The sequence below is a fragment of the Falco rusticolus genome, chromosome 1, assembly GCF_015220075.1.
Source record: "Falco rusticolus isolate bFalRus1 chromosome 1, bFalRus1.pri, whole genome shotgun sequence".
In the NCBI taxonomy this organism is placed as follows: Eukaryota; Metazoa; Chordata; class Aves; order Falconiformes; family Falconidae; genus Falco; species Falco rusticolus.
In genome coordinates, this window is record NC_051187.1 from 8,102,975 (window position 1) to 8,124,633 (window position 21,659).

At 56.6% G+C, this 21,659-nt stretch overlaps 1 protein-coding gene across 4 annotated transcripts in view; it reads left to right on the forward strand.

The window, feature by feature from the left end:
• The window catches only part of ITGB4 (integrin subunit beta 4), a 31,243-nt gene that overhangs the window by 1,908 nt on the left and 7,676 nt on the right, over positions 1-21,659 (forward strand). For 2 of the 4 annotated variants that reach the window (XM_037408368.1, XM_037408377.1), the window contains exons 2-33: positions 3,480-3,571; positions 3,891-3,973; positions 4,479-4,580; positions 5,022-5,226; positions 5,755-5,851; positions 6,293-6,464; positions 7,141-7,404; positions 7,815-7,904; positions 8,069-8,191; positions 8,345-8,512; positions 8,804-8,880; positions 9,028-9,239; positions 9,484-9,587; positions 9,757-9,855; positions 10,540-10,666; positions 10,808-10,927; positions 11,424-11,530; positions 11,855-11,888; positions 12,335-12,523; positions 13,366-13,469; positions 13,904-13,962; positions 14,596-14,619; positions 14,786-14,934; positions 15,020-15,199; positions 15,787-15,935; positions 16,277-16,481; positions 17,436-17,596; positions 17,963-18,143; positions 18,360-18,497; positions 19,026-19,208; positions 19,404-19,535; positions 20,561-20,761. In XM_037408368.1, the coding sequence (XP_037264265.1) occupies positions 3,480-3,571; positions 3,891-3,973; positions 4,479-4,580; positions 5,022-5,226; positions 5,755-5,851; positions 6,293-6,464; positions 7,141-7,404; positions 7,815-7,904; positions 8,069-8,191; positions 8,345-8,512; positions 8,804-8,880; positions 9,028-9,239; positions 9,484-9,587; positions 9,757-9,855; positions 10,540-10,666; positions 10,808-10,927; positions 11,424-11,530; positions 11,855-11,888; positions 12,335-12,523; positions 13,366-13,469; positions 13,904-13,962; positions 14,596-14,619; positions 14,786-14,934; positions 15,020-15,199; positions 15,787-15,935; positions 16,277-16,481; positions 17,436-17,596; positions 17,963-18,143; positions 18,360-18,497; positions 19,026-19,208; positions 19,404-19,535; positions 20,561-20,761 (4,331 nt within the window). Of the gene's footprint in view, positions 1-3,468; positions 3,572-3,890; positions 3,974-4,478; positions 4,581-5,021; positions 5,227-5,754; positions 5,852-6,292; positions 6,465-7,140; positions 7,405-7,814; positions 7,905-8,068; positions 8,192-8,344; positions 8,513-8,803; positions 8,881-9,027; positions 9,240-9,483; positions 9,588-9,756; positions 9,856-10,539; positions 10,667-10,807; positions 10,928-11,423; positions 11,531-11,854; positions 11,889-12,334; positions 12,524-13,365; positions 13,470-13,903; positions 13,963-14,595; positions 14,620-14,785; positions 14,935-15,019; positions 15,200-15,786; positions 15,936-16,276; positions 16,482-17,435; positions 17,597-17,962; positions 18,144-18,359; positions 18,498-19,025; positions 19,209-19,403; positions 19,536-20,560; positions 20,762-21,659 lie in introns of those variants that run through there. The other 2 variants (XM_037408358.1, XM_037408387.1) reach the window with 2 other exon arrangements.

The window sequence follows — 21,659 nt, forward strand, 5'->3', positions numbered from 1 at the left end:
TTTTGAGTTTTCTGGGGGGCTTGGCTTGATAATTTCCAAGTTCTGGAGCGTGGCCCCTGGCAGCTTTGTGCTGCCGCGTATTCTGGGGAGGGAGAGAGCATGAGATGTGGCCCTGATCCGTGTGCCCGCAGCCCAGACCTGGAGGAGAGCTGAGCCTGCATGAGCCGCTGTGGCTGTCACTGTGTGGCACCCGGGGGAGCAGGACATGGTCCCTGGGGGAGGCACCCAGCTGCCTTTCTGCTTTGCCTCCACCACTATTAACTTTCCCATGGGACCCCCAGCCCCGTGCTGAGGGTGGCCGCAGTGACCAGCACTGCCTGCCTGCCCCAGCGTGCTGCAGTCCTCAGCACATGTGGTCAAGCAGATGCTCCTCTAGATGCTGCCAGGGCATCAGTCCCCTACACAGTCCCAATGCACCCCTCAGCAGGACGGGGGGGGCTACAGCCATGAAAAAGGGAGTGCCCACCGGAGGGAGGGAAGGCTGTGCCAAGAGCTTGAGCATCTTCCTCGCTTTCCCACTCTGGTGTCCCCAACCTGCCGGGTGTCCCCTGCACGGCAGCTGGAACCAGGCTCCCACCTTGGGCGTGTGGCTCATCATAACCTGCTCCTTGGTCCCTCTCCCCCACCCCCCGCAGGGGTGATACCTGACTTCAGCCTTGTCCCTTCCCAGCACGGAGCTGCTGGGGTGGGGATGAGGTTGGGACAGGATGGGACAGGATGATGGAGCTCTGCCGCTCCAGCCCTGTCCTCTCGCTGCTCCAGTGGTTTCTTTGGAGCATCCCCTGGTTTTGGGGGATGAGGTAGTCAGCCCAGATGTCCAGAAGCTCTGGGATTCCTGGATCTTTCTGGAGTAGGTTGTCAGCTGTGCTGAGGTGCAGGCAAAGGCTGGAGGAGCAGGAGGGACCCAGGAGGAGATGTGGGCGCAGTGGCCTGGGATGGGGTAGGATGTCTGTGAGCAGCCAGGAGCTGCTCCGCTTCGTTCCTTGGTTTTGCACAACTGAACAGCTTTTATTGTTGTTGTCATCGTGAAAACCGGACCAAACCCCTGCAGTTTTTCCAAAGTGAAAGTGGCCTTTTCCCTTCCAGAGTTCACTTTTGAAACGGACGGATGGCTGCTCGCATGTTTTTGCACAAATATTATGGGCTGTGCTCCTGCAGCTGGCGGTGCCAAGCGGCAGTGGCGATGCTCTGTGCCACCAGCTCCCTGCCCGCTGGCAACCGGCCAGCTGAATCCCTGGAGGCCAGCGGCTCACAGAGCAACAGGGCGTTAATATCGAGCTGAGTTTTATGGCCGTTTATCTCAGCACTTGAAAAGACCTGAGAGCAGTTTGTGCCCAAGGCCCAGGGTGTGTCTGTCAACCCATTGGTGACTCTCTCTTGACTTGCAATTGAAGGAAGATGAATTAGATGTGTACTTGGACTTGTAGACAGGTGTGTGAGCCAAGCAATCCTTTCCTTACGGCCTTTGCCATGATGGGAGATGGGATTTGCCGAGTGCTCAAGGGAAGTTTTCACTGTGTTTTCCCTTGATGGGCTCAAAGGACTTCCCTACCCTTTCATCTCACCTCTAGCTGGCATCTCCCCACGTCTCCGCAGCACCAGTCGCTGCGGCTGGCATGGCTCGCTGGGGTGGAGCGAGGGAAAAGGGGATTTTCCTGGCTTCAAAACCTGCCCATATTGGTGGCAAGGGACATGATGTTTGCCAGCGAGCGGTGGCGTGAGGACTGCTGCTGAGAGAGGTCACGGACATGTCCAGGGATGAGGATAACTGCCGGCCTCAGAGCCAGCGCTGGGGTTTGGCTGGGGGGACCGCCTGAGGCCAGACCTGCGCAGAGGCTGAGCTGGGCACAGGCAGCGTTCCAGGGAGCTCCGCTCAGGGGCCACCGCAGGGAAGCAGAGGGATTTCCTTGGTCAACTGGTATTTTTTACCCGTAAGAAAAACAGCGTTTTTTCTACCAGATCATGACCAACAGTAAAACTTCCCTGGGTTTCCCTGCAGAGATGCTGCCCTGAGGTTTCCCTATTTCTCACATTTCAGCTATGGGGCATTAATTACTGTGATAAATCCCCCTGGGCACAGCAGACAAGATAAATGAGATAGCAATGCCTTGTCATTTGCTACCTGTGTATCCAGTGACTGTCATGGGGAAGAAAGCGCAACCACAAGGGGAGATGTCCCCCGGTGTCGATGCTGTGTTGGTTAGAGCCCTGTGCCACAGTGATTTCTGCAAGTGCTCAGCTTCACGTGTTCGGTGTATTTCTATAAGCTTCAGTGGCCGATGCAGGATCCAGAGGCCAAGTGTGATCCAGTGCTGTTGAGACTAGAGAGGGTCTTTCCAGGGATTTCCCTGGGCCCCAGGTCAGGCTGTTATTAGCAAAGTAACCAAGTGACTGGTCTGAGTACTGGTTTGTCCTGCTGGGAACTCAAACTTCTTCACTGCACACAACAACTATTCCTGTTTTCCTTCTCTGTTTTTAGGTGGTTTTCACATTATCTTCATTTATTTTAGAGTCAGTGCTTGCACAGCAAGGAGCTATAAGAATGTTAATTTGCATTTTATATTTCACATTTGCATCTTCCAGAAAGGAGATGCTTTAAAGATGTCTTTCCACTGGATTTTTTTTGCCTTGACTGCTCTCACTTGCTCTGCTGGGGTGCTAGAATCAGAGCCGCGCTGCAGCACGGCAGCTGCAGAGCTCTAGTTCCAGCTTTGTCCCTTTTGTTTACCATGTTCAAATGCTGACTTCTGGATGGCACCGAGTCTTCTCAGTCACGTGTGGGTGTGGGGAGAATGGTTAACTCTGTTTGGGATTTGGCCTCTGGATCCACACGAGGGGTCCTACTGGGACAGGGCAGAGGGGAGCTGCCAAACTCTGAAGACCACAGATTCATTCAGCAACTCCAAAGCTCCAAGTCTGGCATTTCCCAAGGCCTCAGCTTCTATTTATTGTTGGTTTGACTATCCTGGAAACTCTTAGTGCAATAGGAAATAGCTGAAGGGAGGGGTCATTTTGTTTTTGGGGAGAGACAGCCACTTTGTTTTCCTCTGCTATTTTTTTTTTTTTCCTTAACCTGCCAGGAAAAGCAAGGTCTTGACCTGGTCGATGCTCGGATGTGTGGATGGTGCTGGGCTCCAGCCAGGAGCAGCCTGGGCTCCCGCTGCTCTGGTGACCCATCGAGCTGGACACCCCAGCTCTGGGACGCAGGGGTGCGGTGGCATGGCAGCTGCCAGCCCTGGCATGGCCGGGGACTTTGAGACTTTCGCAGATGCCCAAGCAGAGGACAAGCTGCTCTTGGTTTTGCTTTTGTGCCCTGCTCCGCTGCCATCAGAGACTGCTTCCAGGCATCACCTTCTCTGGGTGGGCAGGGCTGTCCCACGCCGGCGGGGCCGGGCAGGGGCTCTGCGGGAGCTGCCCCCATCACCTCCAGGATCGTGTCCATCTCAGCTCTCCACAGCATAGCAATCCATGTGTTTCAGGAGGAAGAGGATGGATGTGCTGCCACGGGCATGTGCCGGGCTGCTCCTCCTGTCCCTGCTCTGCACCACCGGCCTCTGCCAAAGGAGCAAAAGTGAGTGCGGCTGTGGTAGATCTGTCTGTGGTGTCCCCTTGGTGCTGCCTCACGGGGATGCTGTGCACCCTTCCTGGGCTCCAGAAATGTTGGTCCTCATGTGCCTAAGGCCTGTTGTGTGCCTTTCCTCCTGTTTTCCACGTCCCTAGCACTTGGGGCCCCTCTCTGGTTACCCAACTGCTGTTTTGTAGCCAACTTCCATTAACCACCCATGCAAAACCCCCACCAGCTCCCCCAGGAATGGGATCAGCCTTCTTCATGCCCTCCCATGGCTCACCCAGGTTTTTCCCATTCCTGATACCCTGATCTTTCCTGGTAGACAACCGCTGCGTGCTGTCCCGGGCGAAGAGCTGCACCGAGTGCATCCGAGTGGATAAGGATTGTTCCTTCTGCACCGACGAGGTGAGACCTTGCAGGGGGGCCGGGGCTCTGCTTCCCACCCTCTGGCAGAGGACATCACTCTGCTGGGACAGGGACCCCAGAGCAGGGTCAGCTTCTGGCTCCGGCTTCTCTCTGCAAAGAGCTGGTCTGGGTGGGAAGCGCCAAAACGTGGGTTTTCTTTGGTGCGGACAAATGGTGGGGGAGGGGAATCCAGGGCAAACTTGCAGAAATGCAGAGGTTTATCAGAAAACGCCAGTGTGCCAGATCTGAAACTGTGTGCAAAGGCTGGAGGGAGGGCCTTATCCCAGGCAACCCAGTAACCCACCGGTGGTCATATTTCCCTCTTGTTGGGGGACATTGGTTCTTCTGTGCGAGACTCTTCCCCGTTTCTCTGCCCTGCCTCTGCTCCCAGAGGCTCGCTAACGGTCTCAGCAGAGGACCCTGCCTCCTGATAAGTGCCCTTCTCCCCTGCGTGGAGGATTTGCTGCTTTCTGTGGCTGAAACGTTGTTCTCACCCCCTGGGCAGAGCTTTGAAGAGCCGCGTTGCAACTTGCGGGAGAACTTGCTGCGGTACGGCTGCGGGGAGGCCAGCATCGTGTACACCAGGGGCGAGATGCAGACCCAGCAGGTGGGTGCTGGGGAGACAGCCCTCTCCTGAGGGGGTCCCACCATTCCCAGTGTCCTTCATCCTTCTCTAGAGTCTTCAGCAGGAAAAATACAAAGTCCAGGCCTCTGTTTACGTAGGCTTTACTCAAAAACAGTGCTCTGCCTCTTCTAGCTGATGAACCTGTTGGCAGCCAGCCGTGACTGCTCAGGGCTGGGGTGGCTTTTCAGGCAAAATAGATGTAAGCAAAATGCCAAGGTCTGGAGGAGGTGCCCAGCTGGGCACGTGTGGACACAGGGGATGCTGCCTCAGCTGTACGTGAGGGAAGGGAGCATGATCACCCTTGTCTTTCCCCTTCCCGTGTGTCTCCCTGCTCCTTGCCTCCTCCTCACTGCATCTGCACAGGGGATGGGGTCTATCCCAGGAGACGGACCCCACCCCCTTCACGTCACTCTTTCTTCACAGAATTTCAGCATCAATACATCCCTGCAGAGGACCCAGGTGTCCCCCCAGGGCATGCTCGTGCGGCTGCAAGCTGGGGAGGAGAAGAGCTTCAACATGGATGTCTTCCAGCCTTTGGAGAGCCCTGTGGATCTCTACATCCTCATGGACTTCTCCTACTCTATGTCTGACGATCTGGACAACCTCAAAAGCATGGGCCAAAACCTAGGTGAGACCAGAGCTGAGAGAAGAGGGGAGTCTGCTCCTGTGCTGATGAAGCCCGGCAGCTCACTCCTGCCTGCAGCTGCAAGTTCTCTGCCACCACCAGAGAAAGAGATGGGTGTCTGTTTTATCCAGAGTTCCTTATTATCGCTGCTTTGTGCAGCTTTGGGGGGGATTGTCTCCTGGCCCTGCAGGGATCATGTTCTCTCTCCTTTCAGCCCAGCGTGGGGGCTGGTGCCCTGCAGAGTCCATCTGTGCAGTGGCTTTGGCATCCCAGACCTATAGGTGTGGCGTGTGCTACTGCAGAAGCTCCAGTCTTGGAAAGGGGCTACCAAAGGGAGTATAGGTTTCTACCCCAAAAAGAAAGACGAGCCACAAGCCCAAACTGCTTAAAAGCTGACAGTCTGGGAGTCTTAATCTAAGACGTGGCCAGCACAGATGATGCCCAGGAAAGGACTTCTTTCCCTGAAGCAACACCCTCACAGATATCTCTTTATTCATGTGTGTCTTCTTCCCTCTCTTCCTCTCCTCCCAGCGGAGTTTCTGCAAGCCCTGACCTCCAATTACACCATTGGATTTGGCAAGTTTGTGGACAAAGTCTCATCCCCTCAGACAGACATGAGACCTGAGAAGTGAGTGAGGCCAGTGGGTCCCCAAGATGAGGGCGGAGGGGAGGGCAGGCACCTCCTGTTTCTCTGTGGCTTTCCTGACCTTCACCGCCTGTGGTGGGAGAGCCTCTGTCCATCTCTCTCCCTTTGTGGTGAATGCCTCCCCTGGCCTCCCCACCCTGTGCTCAGGGCTTGCTGTAGCACTGTGCCAATGCCAGCAGTGTCATCCTCTGCTTTCACACCTTCCCTGCTCTGCCACGACAGGTTGCATGTCTTGTCTTCTTCTCCACCTCTGCCCTCATCCATTCTACCTCTCTCTGCTCATGACTTGCCAGATCAACTTCATCTCCTCCCTTGAGGGATGCCCCAGCCTCTGGTGCCCTCCCCACACTTCCTCTCCTGGCACCCAGGCAACCCCTTGCTCCTGCCCCCCACAAAACCCCCTGCTCTCCCCTTCTGTCCTAGGCTGCGTGAGCCCTGGAACAACGCTGACTCCCCTTTCTCCTTCAAGAACGTCATCCGCCTGACCAGCAACATCAGCTCCTTCAGCCAGGAGCTCAGGAAAGAGCGCATCTCTGGCAACCTGGATGCCCCTGAGGGTGGCTTTGATGCCATCCTGCAGACAGCCGTTTGCGAGGTGAGGGTGGCCAGGGATGCAGGAGCCATGTGGGCAGGGCTCTGTCTCTAATGAGTTGATCTCCTTGACACTGGGTGATGAGCAAAAGGGCAGCATGCTGGGCAGCTGACGAGACAGCCAGGGAGCCCAGGGCAGACATTCAGCTACAGCCAGTTCTTGCCCTCCCAGCCGCACGCTCCCGGTGCCGAGTTGTTTTGCGTTCCCAATGCTTCTTAGTTTTTAGACCATCTGTGTGTGTATCCCTGGTGCCTGATCCCCAGCACAGGAGCTGCTTGCTGGGCACCCTGCCTGTGCTCTTTGCTCTGTCGCCCTTTGTGCCTGCGGTGGTGAAACTCTGCTCCCTGGAAACGAGCCCGTTCGGGCTTGGCCACTTGGCTGAGGGATAAGCACAGCTCCAAACATGTCCAGAAACGTGTGGGCTTGCCCCCTGTGCATATATGTGCCTGGCACCGAGCTGCTGGGAGATATCCCATGCATTGGGGGTGCAGATGGGGGAAGCGGAGACCTGCTGGCTTGGATTCCCGGGGCTACGTAGCTGGTGTGTTCGCTGCCAAGAGGCGGTTCCTTGCCCCTTGGGTTTTCCAGCTCCTGCCAGTGCCGGCCTGCCAACGGCTGCAAGTGCAGTGGTTTGGGGAGCGCAGAGATAAAGGTTCCTTCTCCCCCTCCCTGGCTGTAGGATAAGATCGGCTGGAGGAAGGACAGCACTCACCTGCTCGTATTCTCCACCGAGTCTGCCTTCCACTATGAAGCTGATGGTACCAACGTCCTGGCGGGGATCCTGGCAAGAAATGATGAGCAGTGTCACCTAGACACCAATGGCACCTATGTGTATGACATTAAGCAGGACTATCCTTCAGTGCCCACCCTGGTGCGCCTGTTGGGCCAACACAACATCATCCCCATCTTTGCTGTCACCAACCACTCCTACAGCTACTATGAGGTGAGGAGACCATGGCAGTGGTGCCGTGAGGGCTTACCTTTCCACCAGGACCATCGCTCCTCTGCCTGGAGCGCAGCTGTGAGAAGAAAATCTTCTCCCACCTCTTGTCCCCTAGTACTAAACCACCACCATGATGCTTTGGAAGGGTGCCAAAGTGTGCTGGGGGGCTGCTTTGGGTTGTGGGAGGTCTCAGGGTATAATCTTGGGTGCAGGAACCTGGGCTTCTAGAGGTGTCCCCTTGTTGGTGTTTGTTTCTTTTAAAGCAGCGGGGACGCAGAGGTGGAGAGTAATTTAGGGTGGAAGGAGCCTTTGGAGGCCTCCAGTCCGAGCCCTGCTCAAAGCAGAGCCCGCTGCAGTGCCAGAAGAGGTTTCTCAAGGCCTTGGCTCAGGGGGTTCCTGTCTCTCTGCAGAAACTGCACAAGTATTTCCCCATCTCTGAGATCGGGGTGCTCCAGGAGGATTCTTCCAACATCGTGGAGCTGCTCCGCACAGCCTTTGAGGTAATGGTGTTCCCTGGAGCTTTGCTCTCACTCCCAGGGAAGGCAGAGGCTGGGCACCTCCTACCCAGGGCAGGAGGCAGGATGTGGCCCCTCTGGGGCAGACCATGGGGTGGTTGCAGGTGTACCGCTGAAAATCAATGTTGTGGTTACCTTCTGCCACCCAGCGCATCCGCTCCAAGATGGACATTCGGGCTGACTTTGTTCCCAAAGCCATGAAGACGGAGTTCACCTCCTCGATGTATAAAAAGACAGAATCTGGCTCCTTCCACATCACCCGTGGGGAAGTGGTAAGTCCTTGGGTGGCCCTGGAGGGAGGGTCACCTAGACACACCTGCAGGGTGCGCGCGGGGCTGAGCCCACCGCTGCGTCCCTCCTTCCTTCTTCACCTGGGGTCGGTCTGGCAGAGCTGGCTCACCCCTGCGGCATGTCCCGTCCTTCAGGGCAAGTTCAACGTGCGCATGAAGGCGCTTGAGTATGTTGGTGGGCAGCACGTCTGCAGCCTCCCTGAGAAAGACCGGCAGGGAGTTATCCACGTGAAACCCACGTCCCTGAGCGACAGCCTCAAAATCACAGCCTCTGTCATCTGTGACGTGTGTCCCTGCGAACAGGTACACGGGGGTGCGTGGTGCAGAGAGATGTTCCCCTCCTGGCCAGCCTGGGGTGGGAACATGTTGGCTGGCACGTGTGGGTCTCGCTCAAGCCCTCACCACCGCTCAGTGAAGGCTCAGCCTGGCCAAGGAGACCTCCCTCATTGCCTGTACCAAGCTGGGCATGCTGTCCTATGGCAGAGCTTGGTCTTGTGGGCAAAACTTTACCCCTAGGTCTGCTTTTCTGATTCCCGAAATGGTCCTGGGGCAGCTGAGCTCATCCAGCAATGTCTCTTCTCTCTTCTTTTACAGCAACAAGAGTTTAACTCGCCCAAGTGCAGCTTCCATGGAGACTTTGCCTGCGGACAGTGCATCTGCCACCCGGGCTGGTAAGTCCAGCTCCACAGCCCTCCCAGTGTTCCTGCTGGGTCCGGGGACCCACAGTGACACGTGTTCATGCCCCGGGCATCCTGCTCAGGACCCTGCTGTCCTGCGTTCTGCTCCTGCCTCTCTCAGCACCAACTTCTCCCCACCAGGCGAGGGGACATGTGCGACTGCTCTCCAGCATCATCCCCCAACAACGAAGCCTGTATCCGCCCGGGGGATGTGGAGCCGTGCTCGGGCCGGGGCGAGTGCCTGTGTGGGAAGTGCCAGTGCTACTCTGAGGACCTGATGCAGCGCTTCGACGGGGCGTTCTGCCAGTACGACGTCCTGCAGTGCCCGCGCACCTCCGGCTTCCTCTGCAATGGTGAGAGGATCCCCATCGCCCCACCGCCCCCAGCTGTGGGATGTGCTGTGCCCTGCTCTGTTCTGGTGGCACCGGCACAAGGGGTTGGCTGACCAGCGCTGGGCTGTGGGGACTCTGCACTTGCGAACATGCAGGGAGGGTGTCTGCAGCCCTTTTGCACCCCAAAGAAAAGGGGGGAGCTGCAGACGGGGCCAGGGAGCAGCGCAGCACCGTGCCCTGGGTAATTACTCCTCCTGCGCTGCAGATCGCGGGCGCTGCTCCAAGGGCGCATGCGTGTGCGAGAGCGGCTGGGAGGGTCCAGGCTGCGAATGTCCCACCAGCAATGACACCTGCATCGACAGCCGAGGGGTAGGTCCAGCCCTGCCTGTGCGAGGGTGACCGGGCCAGGCAGGGCTCCAGCACGCTGTCCCGGTGCCCGAAGCGCAGGGCTGCTGGGAGCTGGCACCTTGCTGACTCCCAGTGCCACTGCGTGTCTACGATGGCTCTCGGACACCAGCTGTCACCTCTTCCCTCCCAGGGCATTTGCAATAACCACGGGAGGTGCAAATGCGGCAGATGCATCTGTGACAAGGCTTCGCTGTACACCAGCTCCACCTGCGAAATCAGCTACTCGCTGGTAAGGCTCAACCTGGGGACCCTCTGGGTTTGTCACTGCTCCTTCCCACGCAGAGCCTCCAGGGAAGGAAAACAAAGCAGAGAGGAAAGCGCATCTTGGTCAGGAGCAAAATCCTGAGCAGGGGTTGTCTTGCCTGTCCTGCCTTTGGTAGCCAGGAAGGGTCTGGTATGGGACCTGCTTTGTAGCCACCAGCTTTTTTTGCCCACCAGTTCACCAGCCACAGCTGGTGAATGTCTGTGTTTACCTGCACACTGGTGGGGGGCAGAGGCTTGAGGCTCAGCTCCTGGCTTGTTCTGATTTGGTTCAAAATTGGAAAAAAATATTTCATGGTCTGGTGCTTCAGCTTCCCCACTGACAAACATGAGTTGATCTCACAGTGGGAGTGGAGAAAGCTGGCTTGGTTCGATTTTGGAAAGGCCACCTAAAGCCCTTGGAGAAGATCTAATGGCTGCCCATGTGCAGGCTGTTGATGTAAGAGATTTTGCAGCCGGCTGTACTGGGCTCCTGGGCTCGTAAATCCTTCGTTAGCTGCTGGTTCTCTGGGATTCCTCTTTCTGACCTTGCTCCGGTGCTGGGGTGAGGATGCAGCGTTTCCTCTCCAGATCTGCCTTTCGGAAGCGATGCCCTCCCCAGCTCCCCGTGGGCTGCATCCTGACCCCCCCCACACCTTGCCTGTCTGCTCAGGGCTTCCAGGCTGTGTGCGAGAGCATCCGGGACTGCGTTCGCTGCCAGGCCTGGGGAACAGGCAACATGAAAGGGAACTGCAGCAGGTGCCACCTCCAGATCCAGATGGTGGAAGAACTGAAGAAAGGTACCTGGAGAAGCAGAACTGGGTGCAGACACGTGGGGTGTCTCCCGTGGGCCCTGCTCTCTGTGTTTGCGTGCACATGGGGCTGTTCCCCAAGCTTTTCCTGGTGCTGATGGCTTTGACCCATGTCCCCTCTCTCCGCAGAGGGGGCCAGCGAGTACTGCTCCTTCCAGGATGAGGAGGACGATTGCACGTACCACTACACCCTGGAGGGAGACCCCAGCGTCCTGCCCAACACCACTGTCCACGTGCAGAAGAAAAAAGGTGAGCAGGGACCCGGCAGGAGGGGGTGCCCGGTCTGGCGTGTGGGTCAGCAGTCACCTATTCCACAGCACCTCCAGTCCCTGCTTTGCCCCTTTGCTGTGCTCCTGGGCAGGGTCAGCTGCAGGCAGCACCTCCCTCCCCACCTTCCTGTGTGACCCGGGTGGGTGACATTGACTGTTACATGGAGCAGACATCCTCAGAGGCCAGCACCTTTAGAGATCACTGCCTTTTCACTGCTGGCAAGGGCAGGGATCAATGTGAGGTGCTGAATAGTCCCTTGGGATGGCTGGATGTGAGCAGAGAGGTGGGAGAGTTCTCCCTGAACAGCACTTTTCATTGTGAGCACCAAGACAGAAGTTCCCAAGTGTAACTGGGCTGCTCCATCCCTCAAAGAGCCGTGGTCCAGCCTTCCCCCTCCGTCCTTGCCTCCCCACTCCCTCCCTGCACACCCCACGCAGGGGCTAATGCCCAGGACTGACATTGCTGTGGCTTGCAGAGTGCCCGCCGGGGAGCTTCCTCTGGCTCATCCCGCTGCTCATCTTCCTCATCCTGCTCCTGGGACTGCTGCTGCTGCTCTGCTGGAAGTTCTGTGCCTGCTGCAAGGTGAGTGCCTCGGCTGGCAGCCCCAGCCCAGGGAGAGGATCAGATAAAGGCCAAAAACATGACAAATTTCCAGAATCCATCCAGCCTCCAGCATGGCCAGATTGGCAGGGGCTGGGTCCCGGTGGTATCCAGCACCTCCTCTGTTGCCGACATGAGTTGCTGTGGGATTTCCCTCACTGAAGGGACATCAAGCTGGTTACCTTCCATAGCACCATCCCCCCGCTGCCCACCCAGCCCTGCTGTCAGTCCTCCCAGCTGGAGACACGGGGCGGGGGGTCGCCCTTGGGCGCAAAGTGATTGTGTCTTTGGCCATTTGTTTTCTAGGCTTGCCTGGCCCTGCTTCCCTGCTGCGCACGAGGTACCAGCCCTTTGAACTGGGGGGGAGGGGGATCTGTGGGGTTCACTGCCTTCCTGGGTTGGGGGGACATGCTGAGGTAAGCATCCCTCCTCCTCTCTGAGCTGGGGAGGTGGATCAGGGGACAAGCTCCTAGCAAAAAGCCTGAGCCAAGGAAGTGCTTGAGTTGCTGCTCCAGTGCTTGTCCCTGCCCCACACCCTGGTGTGCCCTACTGGGAATCACTGCTGGCTCTCCCTTGGCCAGTGCCCCTTGTAATGCCTAGCTGCTGTGATGTGTTCTCCCCCCTCATGGACGCCCCTTGCCTTTTCCACTCTGCTCCTGACATCCCAACACCCTTAGCACGGTGGAAACCCTAAGGATTCCCCAGAACAAAGTTTCCAGCATTGGGAAGTTGATGACTGGTGGCGTCCCCATCTGCCCAGACTCTGACCCTGGCCCTGGCCCGCAGGTCGCACTGTCGGCTTCAAGGAGGACCACTACATGCTTCGCCACAGCCTCATGTCCTCCGACCACCTGGACACCCCCATGGTCCGCAGCGGGTCCCTCAAGGGTCGGGATACAGTCCGCTGGAAGATCAACAACAATGTTCACAAGCAGGGTTTTGCCTCCCTCGCTGCCGCCAACCCCAAAGATCTCAGTAAGTGCCGCATCTGAGGAACAGGGTGTAGAGGAGATGCTACGGGTGTTGTAAAGGACATGAACCCTTGGTGGTGACCCCTAGCTCCAGCAGCTATGGCGTTACCTCCAAGCCCAGTTGCAAGGGGAGTTGTTCCTTTATCTGCTTCCATCCTGGGGGAAGCTGAGCAGCACATTCCTGTGTCCAGCCCTGTAGCAGGACAAGCAGTAGCCTTGGAGACCTGACAGCCCGGCCACATGGTAGATGCACCCTACGTGTGTCTCAGTCTCGTTAGCTCAGTGACCCAGTCTTGGTTTCCCTGCCTCACCAGTCCAGAGCCACCACTGGACACTTGCCTTTGCTGGATCTGGCAGAGAGCTTCCCAGTTAGCCCTCCAGTTCTCAGAGGGTTTTCTCTGCTGGTGCTGTGGGGTTTGGGTGCTAGCGATACAGGGTCTGGATGCTGACCGTCATGTGTGTCCCCATGCATCCAGCTTTTGGATGGGTTATTTCTCTGACCAAGAAGGAAGGAGTTTCATAGAATCGTAGAATGATTTGGTTGGAAGGGACCTTGAAGGTCACCTAGTTCCACCCCCCTGCCCCGGGCAGGGCCCTCTGCCACCAGCCCAGGGTGCCCCCAGCCCCGTCCAGCCTGGCCTTGAGCCCTGCCAGGGATGGGGCACCCACAGCTGCTCCGGGCAGCCCGTGCCAGCGCCTCAGCACCCTCACAGGGAAGGATTTCTTCCTAACATCTGATCTAAATTTACCCTCTTTCAGTTTAAAGCCATCCCCCCTTGTCCATCGCCGCAGACCCTTGTAAGAAGTCCCCCTCCAACTGTTTGACTTGGGAATTTCTCTTCCCAGTTCCCTATGGGCTGTCTCTGAGGCTGACCCGGCTTTTCACGCAGAACCTGGTGAAGCCGGACACCCGGGAGTGCGAGCAGCTGCGCAAGGAAGTGGAGGAGAATGTACGAGCCTGGGCACGAGTGGGGGCTTGGGGTGGGACTGGGGGGCAGCCACGCTGAGGGGCTATCTGCGATGCTGGGGAAGGGGGAGTGCCCTTTCCCTGTGAAGCCAGGTGGTTCTTGAAAGGCAGAAGCAAGATTTCCTCTTTCTGACAGAAAGCACAAAATTGTAAGATCACACCTGTGAGAATTATCAAAGCATCACGTTGATGAGATTTGAGGTTTGCTTCGGGGCATGTGGTCTGAAGCTCCGGGTTGGCTTCAGTTTGCAGCCTGGGGAGAACCCACGTGGTGGTCTCTGCCTGGCGTGGCAGGGTGAGGTGGGAGAACCCGGGGGTGGCCAGAGGGCTCTCGTGTTTGCTGGCAGCACTCTCTGCTCGCTGAACACATCCCTGTTCAGCAAGGAATATCTTGGAAACTCCCTCTTCTCCTTGCAGCTGAACGACGTTTTCAAGCACATCCCTGGCTGCCACAAGCTCCAGCAGACCAAGTTCAGGTGAGTCACTGGGGGAGCGACCCCCTTTGGGCAGGGTTCCCCAGGGCCCTGCTGAGGAGGGAGTGGACCAGAGACCTGGGGCGTGAAATCTGGGATGCTGAGAGGGAGTGTGGTCTGTGAGACATCCCTGGCACAAACCAGGTGTGGTGCTTCATCCACCCAGGGCTGTAGAGCAGAACCCAACCAGCTGTCTGGGTGATCTCAGCTACATCTGACTTTGGATCCAAGACTCCTGCAGACAGGGACAAATCCTGGTTCATGGTGCTCAATGGGAAAACTCCCATTGACTTCAAAAATATCAGCCCTGTGCAAAGTTGCAAATGCTTGGTGTGGGACGGAGGGGTGTGGGGATGCTGGTGCTCAGCAGGGAGTGTTATCCCCTCCCCGCATCTCTGACGAGTTGTGATGTCCCCCGTGGGCATGTTCCTCCTTGCATTGGGAAACCCAGGGCTGGAGGGAGCAGCCAGGCAGGAGGGAACATGTGATGGGGCCACAGGCTCTGCAGGACGGGTTGGTACCCGCAGGGCAGCTGCCACAGCTCAGACCTGCACAGGGCTGTGATTCACGCAGAATGTTGTCTCCCCAAGTGTGTTAGTCACTCTGATTTGGTTTTTTGCCCCCCCCCCCCCCTAGGTTACAGCCCAATTCTGGGAAAAGGTAAGAGGAACTCGCAACCTTCCCTTGTGCTGCTTCTTCCCCTTTGTACACGCACGTGTGGGGTGACTGAATGCCCCCCCACACTCCCTAGTGCCTCCAGCTGCTATGTGAGATAAGCAACCCTGGCCCCAGCTCATACTCGGCCTTCTCTTCCCGCTGGTCACAGGCAGGACCACACCATTGTGGACACAGTGCTCACTGCCCCTCGCTCAGCCAAGCCAGAGATCATCAAAGTGATGGAAAAGCACGTTTCCCACGAGGCTTTCAATGACCTGAAGGTTTCACCGGGTTATTACACTGTGACCTCTGACCAAGGTAGGGAGCAGAGCCCAGTGCTGCCTCCTGGCTGGGCCACGGGGAGGCATTTCCCACCTCTTCTTACCCTTGCCCCTTCCCCCAGATGCTCACGGGATGGTGGAGTTCCAAGAGGCTGTGGAGCTGGTGGATGTCCGTGTCCCACTCTTCATCAGGGAGGATGACGATGATGAGAAGCAGCTGCAGGTGGAGGCCATTGATGTCCCCACTGGCATTGCAGAGATTGGACGCAGGCTTGTCAACATCACCATCATCAAAGAACAAGGTGCAGGGCTGCGACCGTGGCACAGGATTAAGGGCATTTGGGTTTGAATGTCCCATGTCCAGATGGACTCGTGTGGTTTCTAAGGAAGGTGCAATCTGCGTATCTGAGCTCCCCCTGATCACAGGCTGGAGACTTGCTCGGTGACCTCTATCTTAAGTCACCTGGGCCTAAACTAGAGCATCTTTTAAAGCATCCAAAGGAGCGTTGTTATTCCTGATGACAGAGACCCAAACATTTGGCCATCACAAGTTTAGACGTTACCAATTCCACAGCAGATCCAGGGCTGACCTTATCCCTCTGCTGCTCCACTTCATAGCTTACTGGAGTAAAGTAAAACCTCCTTTGCTGTTCTGCTGTGCTTGGGGCAGGTGAATGTCCCCAGCAGTTTGCCTCTGCTTCCCGTCTGGCTGTTTCGAGCAGGGAGCATGAGTCAGGAGCGGTGAAGTCTCCAGGCCATGCAGTAATATTTCATACACAGTTCACGCCCATGGGTGATATGAACTCTGTTCAGGGAGGACACCTGCATGTCTGTAATGTGATTCTTCATGTATTTACTCTACACATTCCTTGTTTCCCACCCCTTCCAGCCAGCAGCCTCATCACCTTCTTGCAGCCAGCTTATTCCCACAGCCGCTTTGATAAGCTGGCCAAGATCCCTGTCTTCCGGGAGATCATAGACAATGGGAAATCCCAAGTCACCTACAGGACCCGGGATCTCACCGCCAAGAATGGCAGGGTAAGGGTGATGCTCCTGGCCTTGGCAGGCAGGAACGAGCGGGCACAGAGGGCTGGGAAGGAACCGGCCCCAGGGCTGCAGAAGAGCAGCTGACCAGGCTCAAAGGGGACGTGGCTGGGAGAGGGGAGACCCAAGGCTTGACATTCCCCTCCATCCTTTGCTCCCCGTGCCACAGGGACCTGAGAGGCTGCCTGTACCTGAGGCAGTGGGTACCAGCTGCCCCCTGAGCTGTGGGCACTGGGAAGCAAGTGGGGATTCACTGGGAGAGGAGGGGAAGCTCTCTGGGAGCCTTCTCATGGGTGCTGTGGGCTATAATGAGGCGTTTTTTCCTTCTCTGGCAGGACTACATCTTCACAGAAGGTGACCTGGTCTTCCAGCCTGGGGAGACCCGAAAGGAGGTGCATGTCCCCTTGCTGGAGCTGACTGAGATAGACACCCTCCTACACCACTCCCAGCTCAAGCAGTTCGCCATCGACCTCCTCCATCCCAAGCACGGCGCCAAGATCGGCCGGTACCCCCAGACCACGGTGACCATCGCCGACCCAGGTAGGGGCTGGCAGCCAGGTGGTGGGCAATGGCAGCAGGGAGTGTGGGACCCCCGCACCAGCCCAGCCCACCCCGAGGTGAGGTACAGAGCTCCAGCCCTGCTTCTCACCCAAAAAGCAACTGAGGAGGTTCCTCCAGCTCCAACCGGTAGATTTGGGCCTCCCCCTAGAGGCACTGGTGGGTATAGACAGTGGGTGCGAAGAAGAAGGATGCTCTACCTGGCAAAAGGAAGGAGTGCCGGGTTCTTCATGCCTTTTCCTTGAGGATTGGAATAAAAAGCTATAAAAAGCTATAGGGGAGAGGGAGGACTTGTCATGAGCTGTGCTTGGTGGGTCCTGTGGCTGGACAAGCAAAATTGTAAAGGTTGTCATCAAGCGGGTCAGTAACCTAAGTGTATTTATCATAGTACTGGTCATGAATATTGGGGGTTCAGGAAAGTCCCTTGTCACCGGACCACCCAGAATCACTTCAGAAGCAGGCACTGGGGCTGGAGAGGCTCTGGAGAGCTCTCACCTGGAGCTGGTGGGTTTTCAGTAGAAGCAGCTGGGTGACTTGAAGGCTCTGCCCATCTCTGTCTTCTCTCATGGCTGCACAAGGCCGAGATGTTGAAGCATTATTCAACACATTCAGACAGAGCTGAAGACTTTTCAGAGGCAAGAAGGTGGTCTCTTCATGTCCTCCTACCTGGGCAGCCTGTGAGAAGCAGCAGGAAGAGCAGGACTTGGTGATGGGGGATCTGAACCCAGCTCTCATGCCGGCTTGCTGTGTGGCTTTGGGGGATGTCATCACCAAGTGCCTCAGTTTCCCTCCCCTATCATGGGGAATCTACCCCTTAGAAATTCTTGGAGAGGCTCCTCAGGGTAGCAGGGCAGTGCTGGAAAGGGGCACGCTTCCTTCTTTTCCTTCCATGCGGGGGACTAGCACTGATGTGACATTTCTTCCTCATGTCTGCAGAGGTGGTGGATGGTGTCCCCTCGATGGCTGGCCTGAGCCAGGTCTCCCAGTCCCCCAAAGGCCGCCTGAGTGCACCGCTTAATCCCAACGCCCATGCCGTCAGCTCCAGGGAAATCCGCTTCAGCTGGTTTCCTCCACCGGGAAAACCTCTGGGGTACAAGGTAAGGGGTGAGTGGATCCCAGGAGAGGGTGTGGGTCCCATCCTGCAGGCATGTCACACACCGTCATTTGTGCCGAAGGGATGGGAAGAAGATCCCCAAAGGAGGGAGCAAGCTCACCCCTTCTGGCCCCCTCCATCCCTGGGGAACTATCGCTGGGTGGATGTGGGATTTGCAGGAAAGATCCTTGGTGATTTCCTCTCCCTTTCCACCGCTGACCACAAAATGCCCAGATTGTCCTGGCCTCGCATTTCAGAGGAACGGCACAACGCCCTGGCTTTCCCAGAGCAGATCTAGTAAGAGATGGGGAATTCCTCACCCATTACAGCAAGGATCTGAAGGAATCATGGCTTGCTTTTGCTTTGCCAGGTGAAATACTGGACCCAAGGGGACCCCGAGTCAGAAGCCCGTCTCATTGATGTCAAAGCACCATCAGCAGAGCTGAGTAACCTCTACCCCTTCTGTGACTATGAGATGCAAGTCTGTGCCTACAATGCCATGGGTGAAGGGGCTTACTCTGACATCATCCACTGCCGCACGCTTGAGGACGGTGAGCAACTACTCTGCTTCCCACCATGTGGGAGCAAATTGGTGGCTGTGCACTCAGCATGGGGTCAGGGCTCCAGCTCTGAGCTTCTGATGGTCTTGGGGACAAGCACTGAGCGGCTCCCACTGCGACCCAGCCATGACCCATGGAACTCTGGGCATCTGTGTGTGCTGGCTCCCACCTTGTGCTAATCTGGACCTCTTGCTCTTGCCCTTCCAGTCCCCAGCGAGCCCGGCCGCTTGGCTTTCAACGTCGTGTCTTCCACTGTGACACAGCTGAGCTGGGCTGAGCCTGCAGAAACCAACGGGGAGATCACGGCTTACGAAGTCAGTTACGGACTTGTCAACGAGGAAAACGGTAAGAGCTCATTTTCTGACTGGGGCAGTCCAGCCAGACCGAGGGGCTGGAGTACACTTTCCACAGCCCCAAGCAGCAGCAGAACTGGAATGGCTACAAGTAGGTTTCTTGTGAAAACTGAGATCTGGAGGAGTCACTCCTTGGTGGAAGGAGTACAGAAAAATCACCACTCGGGATTTAATCCTGCAAAGCCTAGAGCACTCTCAGTTCCCATTCACTTCCATAGTGTTTTGTGTTGTTTCTCATCTTAAAAACTCAGTTCACAGGTCTAGACCCAGGGCTAGGGTGCCAGGAAGATGCTATTTGGTGACACACCTGGCACAGGAGACCTCTGCTGTAGGTTGACTTCAGCATTCAGCTTGGGAATTTCCCCGAGACGATGTCTGTTGTGAGCAGCCCAGATAGCTGCTGCACCTTGTCCTAGAGCCAGACACCAAACTTCAGCGAGCCTGTTGGCCAAGGGTGGGGTGCTGTGGGGTCTTCTGTGTCTTGTGACCTCGTGGGTGATAGGCGTACCCGTATCCGCAGTACCCATTGGCCCCATGAAGAAGGTACTGGTTGAAGACCCAAAGAAACGCATGGTGCTGATAGAAAACCTGCGGGAGTCCCAGCCCTATCGCTACATGGTGAAGGCCAGAAATGGCGCTGGCTGGGGACCTGAGAGAGAAGCCACCATCAACCTTGCTACGCAGCCCAAGCGGCCGATGTCCAGTGAGTTACTGCCCTGCCTGAGTGGGGAGCAGGGGGGACAGGAGCAGTGCTAGGGAATGCTCCCCAGCTGCTTCTCCATGTCCTGTCTGCTCTGCTGCACTGGCCACCCAGTGAATGCTGAGGGCCAGCTTGAGCATGGGAGGCCTGTGTGGTTATGAGCTGCTTGTCTAATGGCACTTTCCACCTCTCCTTCAGTCCCCATCATCCCTGATGTCCCCATCATTGATGCAGAGGGGGGTGAGGACTACGACAGCTACCTGATGTACAGCGCAGACGTGCTTCGCTCTCCAGCTGGCAGCAAGCGTCCCAGTGTCTCTGACGATTCGGGTACGTTGCTCTGAGTTTTGCAAAGGTCATTTGTGACGTTCATTTTCCTTAACAGCAGCTTTCAGCAATGAGCATCACTGCTCCTTTACCCCTCATGGAGATGGAGAGATCCAAGTCACGGAGATGGTGGAGATCAGCCTTTCCAAAGCACAGTAGCTGCATCCATGGGAACACTTGGCTAGTCACAGTGTAAATAAGACCAGTGCCTCCTTACCTTAGCCGTGAGGCACAGACAAATCTCAGCGTAGGGTGGGAGAGGAGCTTTTCATGGCCTTCTCTGCTCATCTTCCCTTCTTGTTGCCATTTGGCTGGACTACGAGAGTTACTGTCAGCAAACAAGCACTGGCGAGGCACAGACCTCTGAGTCCCTTGAACGCTCAGGGTCTTGGCCAAGCCAACAGGAGGGAACTCACCAAGTGCTGGGAAGGCACTGGCGCCTCTTCTCCATCACTTCGCTCTCTGAACGAGACTGGCTCCCTTGTCTTGTACTGGGACAACGAGGGGAAGATGGGCCATGAGTGAAAGATGAGGCTTGTCAATAGGATCTGGAGGGTCTTCCCTGGGAGGGTTCTCCAGGGCCTGGGATCCAGGAGCGAGTCCCTGGTCCTTTCAGAGAGCAAGGTAATGGGAACACCAAGAATTCAACCATCCTGAATGCACATCAAGAAGTAAGGAAACCTTTCCTGAGCAGAGGACAATTGTCGCAGACTCTTCATGGCAGGGACAGGTGTGTGGTGGGACTTTGACTCTCGCCTTTTGTCGCAATGGACATAGGGCTGGAAAACAGCCCTGGGGTTGAGGAACCCCATGCGTGTCATGCTCCCACCATCCTCCATCTACCAGTCACACGATGGTTGCACCGCCTGACCTCATCAGCCAACGTTTGGTTAGACGGGCTATGAACGGGTGTCGTCCCCACTGGCGCCTGCCCCTTCCCCTCCCTGGCAAGCTGCACGAAGGTGGTGGGTAGCCCACTCTGTTCCCTGCAGATCATGCCAACACCAGTGCTTGCATTGTCCCAAAAGGCTCCAGGTGGAAATATGTGCAGTTGCTGGGAGAAGACTTGGATCTTCGCCGCATCACCTGGAGGCTTCCACCTGAAACCATTCCCCGCCTCTCTGGCAGCAGCCGCTTCTCCTCAGACACCGAGGGTCTCCTCCACGAGGAGGACAGCGACGTGGCTACTGGCAGCCTGAGGAGGAGTGGGACACCCCGGCCCCAAGCAGGTGAAGGACAGCTTCGTTACGGCACTGAGTGTCCTGTCTCGTCCTGCTCTGAGCCGAGGGACCGGCGGCTGGGCTCTGCCCCAGTACATGTCCCCTTCCTTCCCTTGTGTGCCCATCCTCGTGTTGGCGTGATGCACTGTTCACGTGCTGTAGTCTGCTTCAAAACCTTGTCCTGGTGTGTCTGCTCACAAGAGTGTCAAGGTAACCCCCATCTCGGCACGGACTTGGGAGCCTGCTAGCAAGTTGCTTCTACAAAAGGCTGGACCTTCAAGGCAGGAGCAAACTCAGATGATACCTGCTAAGTGCCACCTCCAAGGGCAGCTCCTCACCTTAATTAAGTGCTCCGAGCTTCTGGGGCAGATCCACTGGACTGATAAACAGAAATTACTCTCTTGTGGGTAGCTGATCTCTCCTGGCCTGCTGGGAAGGGATGGGGGTTTGTCAAGGACCAGAACAATGGAGCAGAGTTTGCTTTTCAGATCCAGCTGAGATGGGATCCAGAGTGAGATCTGGAGAAACTGCCTCCATAAAGGGCTGTTTTCCTTCTTCCGCCTTCTTTTAGAATCTGGAATTATAAACCTGTGCTTGCATTTAAGGAGAGATGTGAGAGAACATGGCGAGAACCACAAGGCAGTGCCCCAGTGAGGCCGAGGTCTGGAGTTACCTTGGGCACCATGGGTGTCTCTGGTGCTGGGTGTAGGGCAAAGTCTCCGTTTACCTGTTTCCACATCATCGTGTTGGGTGGTTGTGGCTTGTTCTAGATGTAGTGCTCCAGAACAACCTTCCAGAGTGGCTGAAGCCGGGATGCAGCCAAGGCAGGGTGCACCATGATGCCTTCTGCTTCCTCCCCATGGAAACTGGAGCAGCAGACCTGCCCACATTGCCATGTTCCTCATGG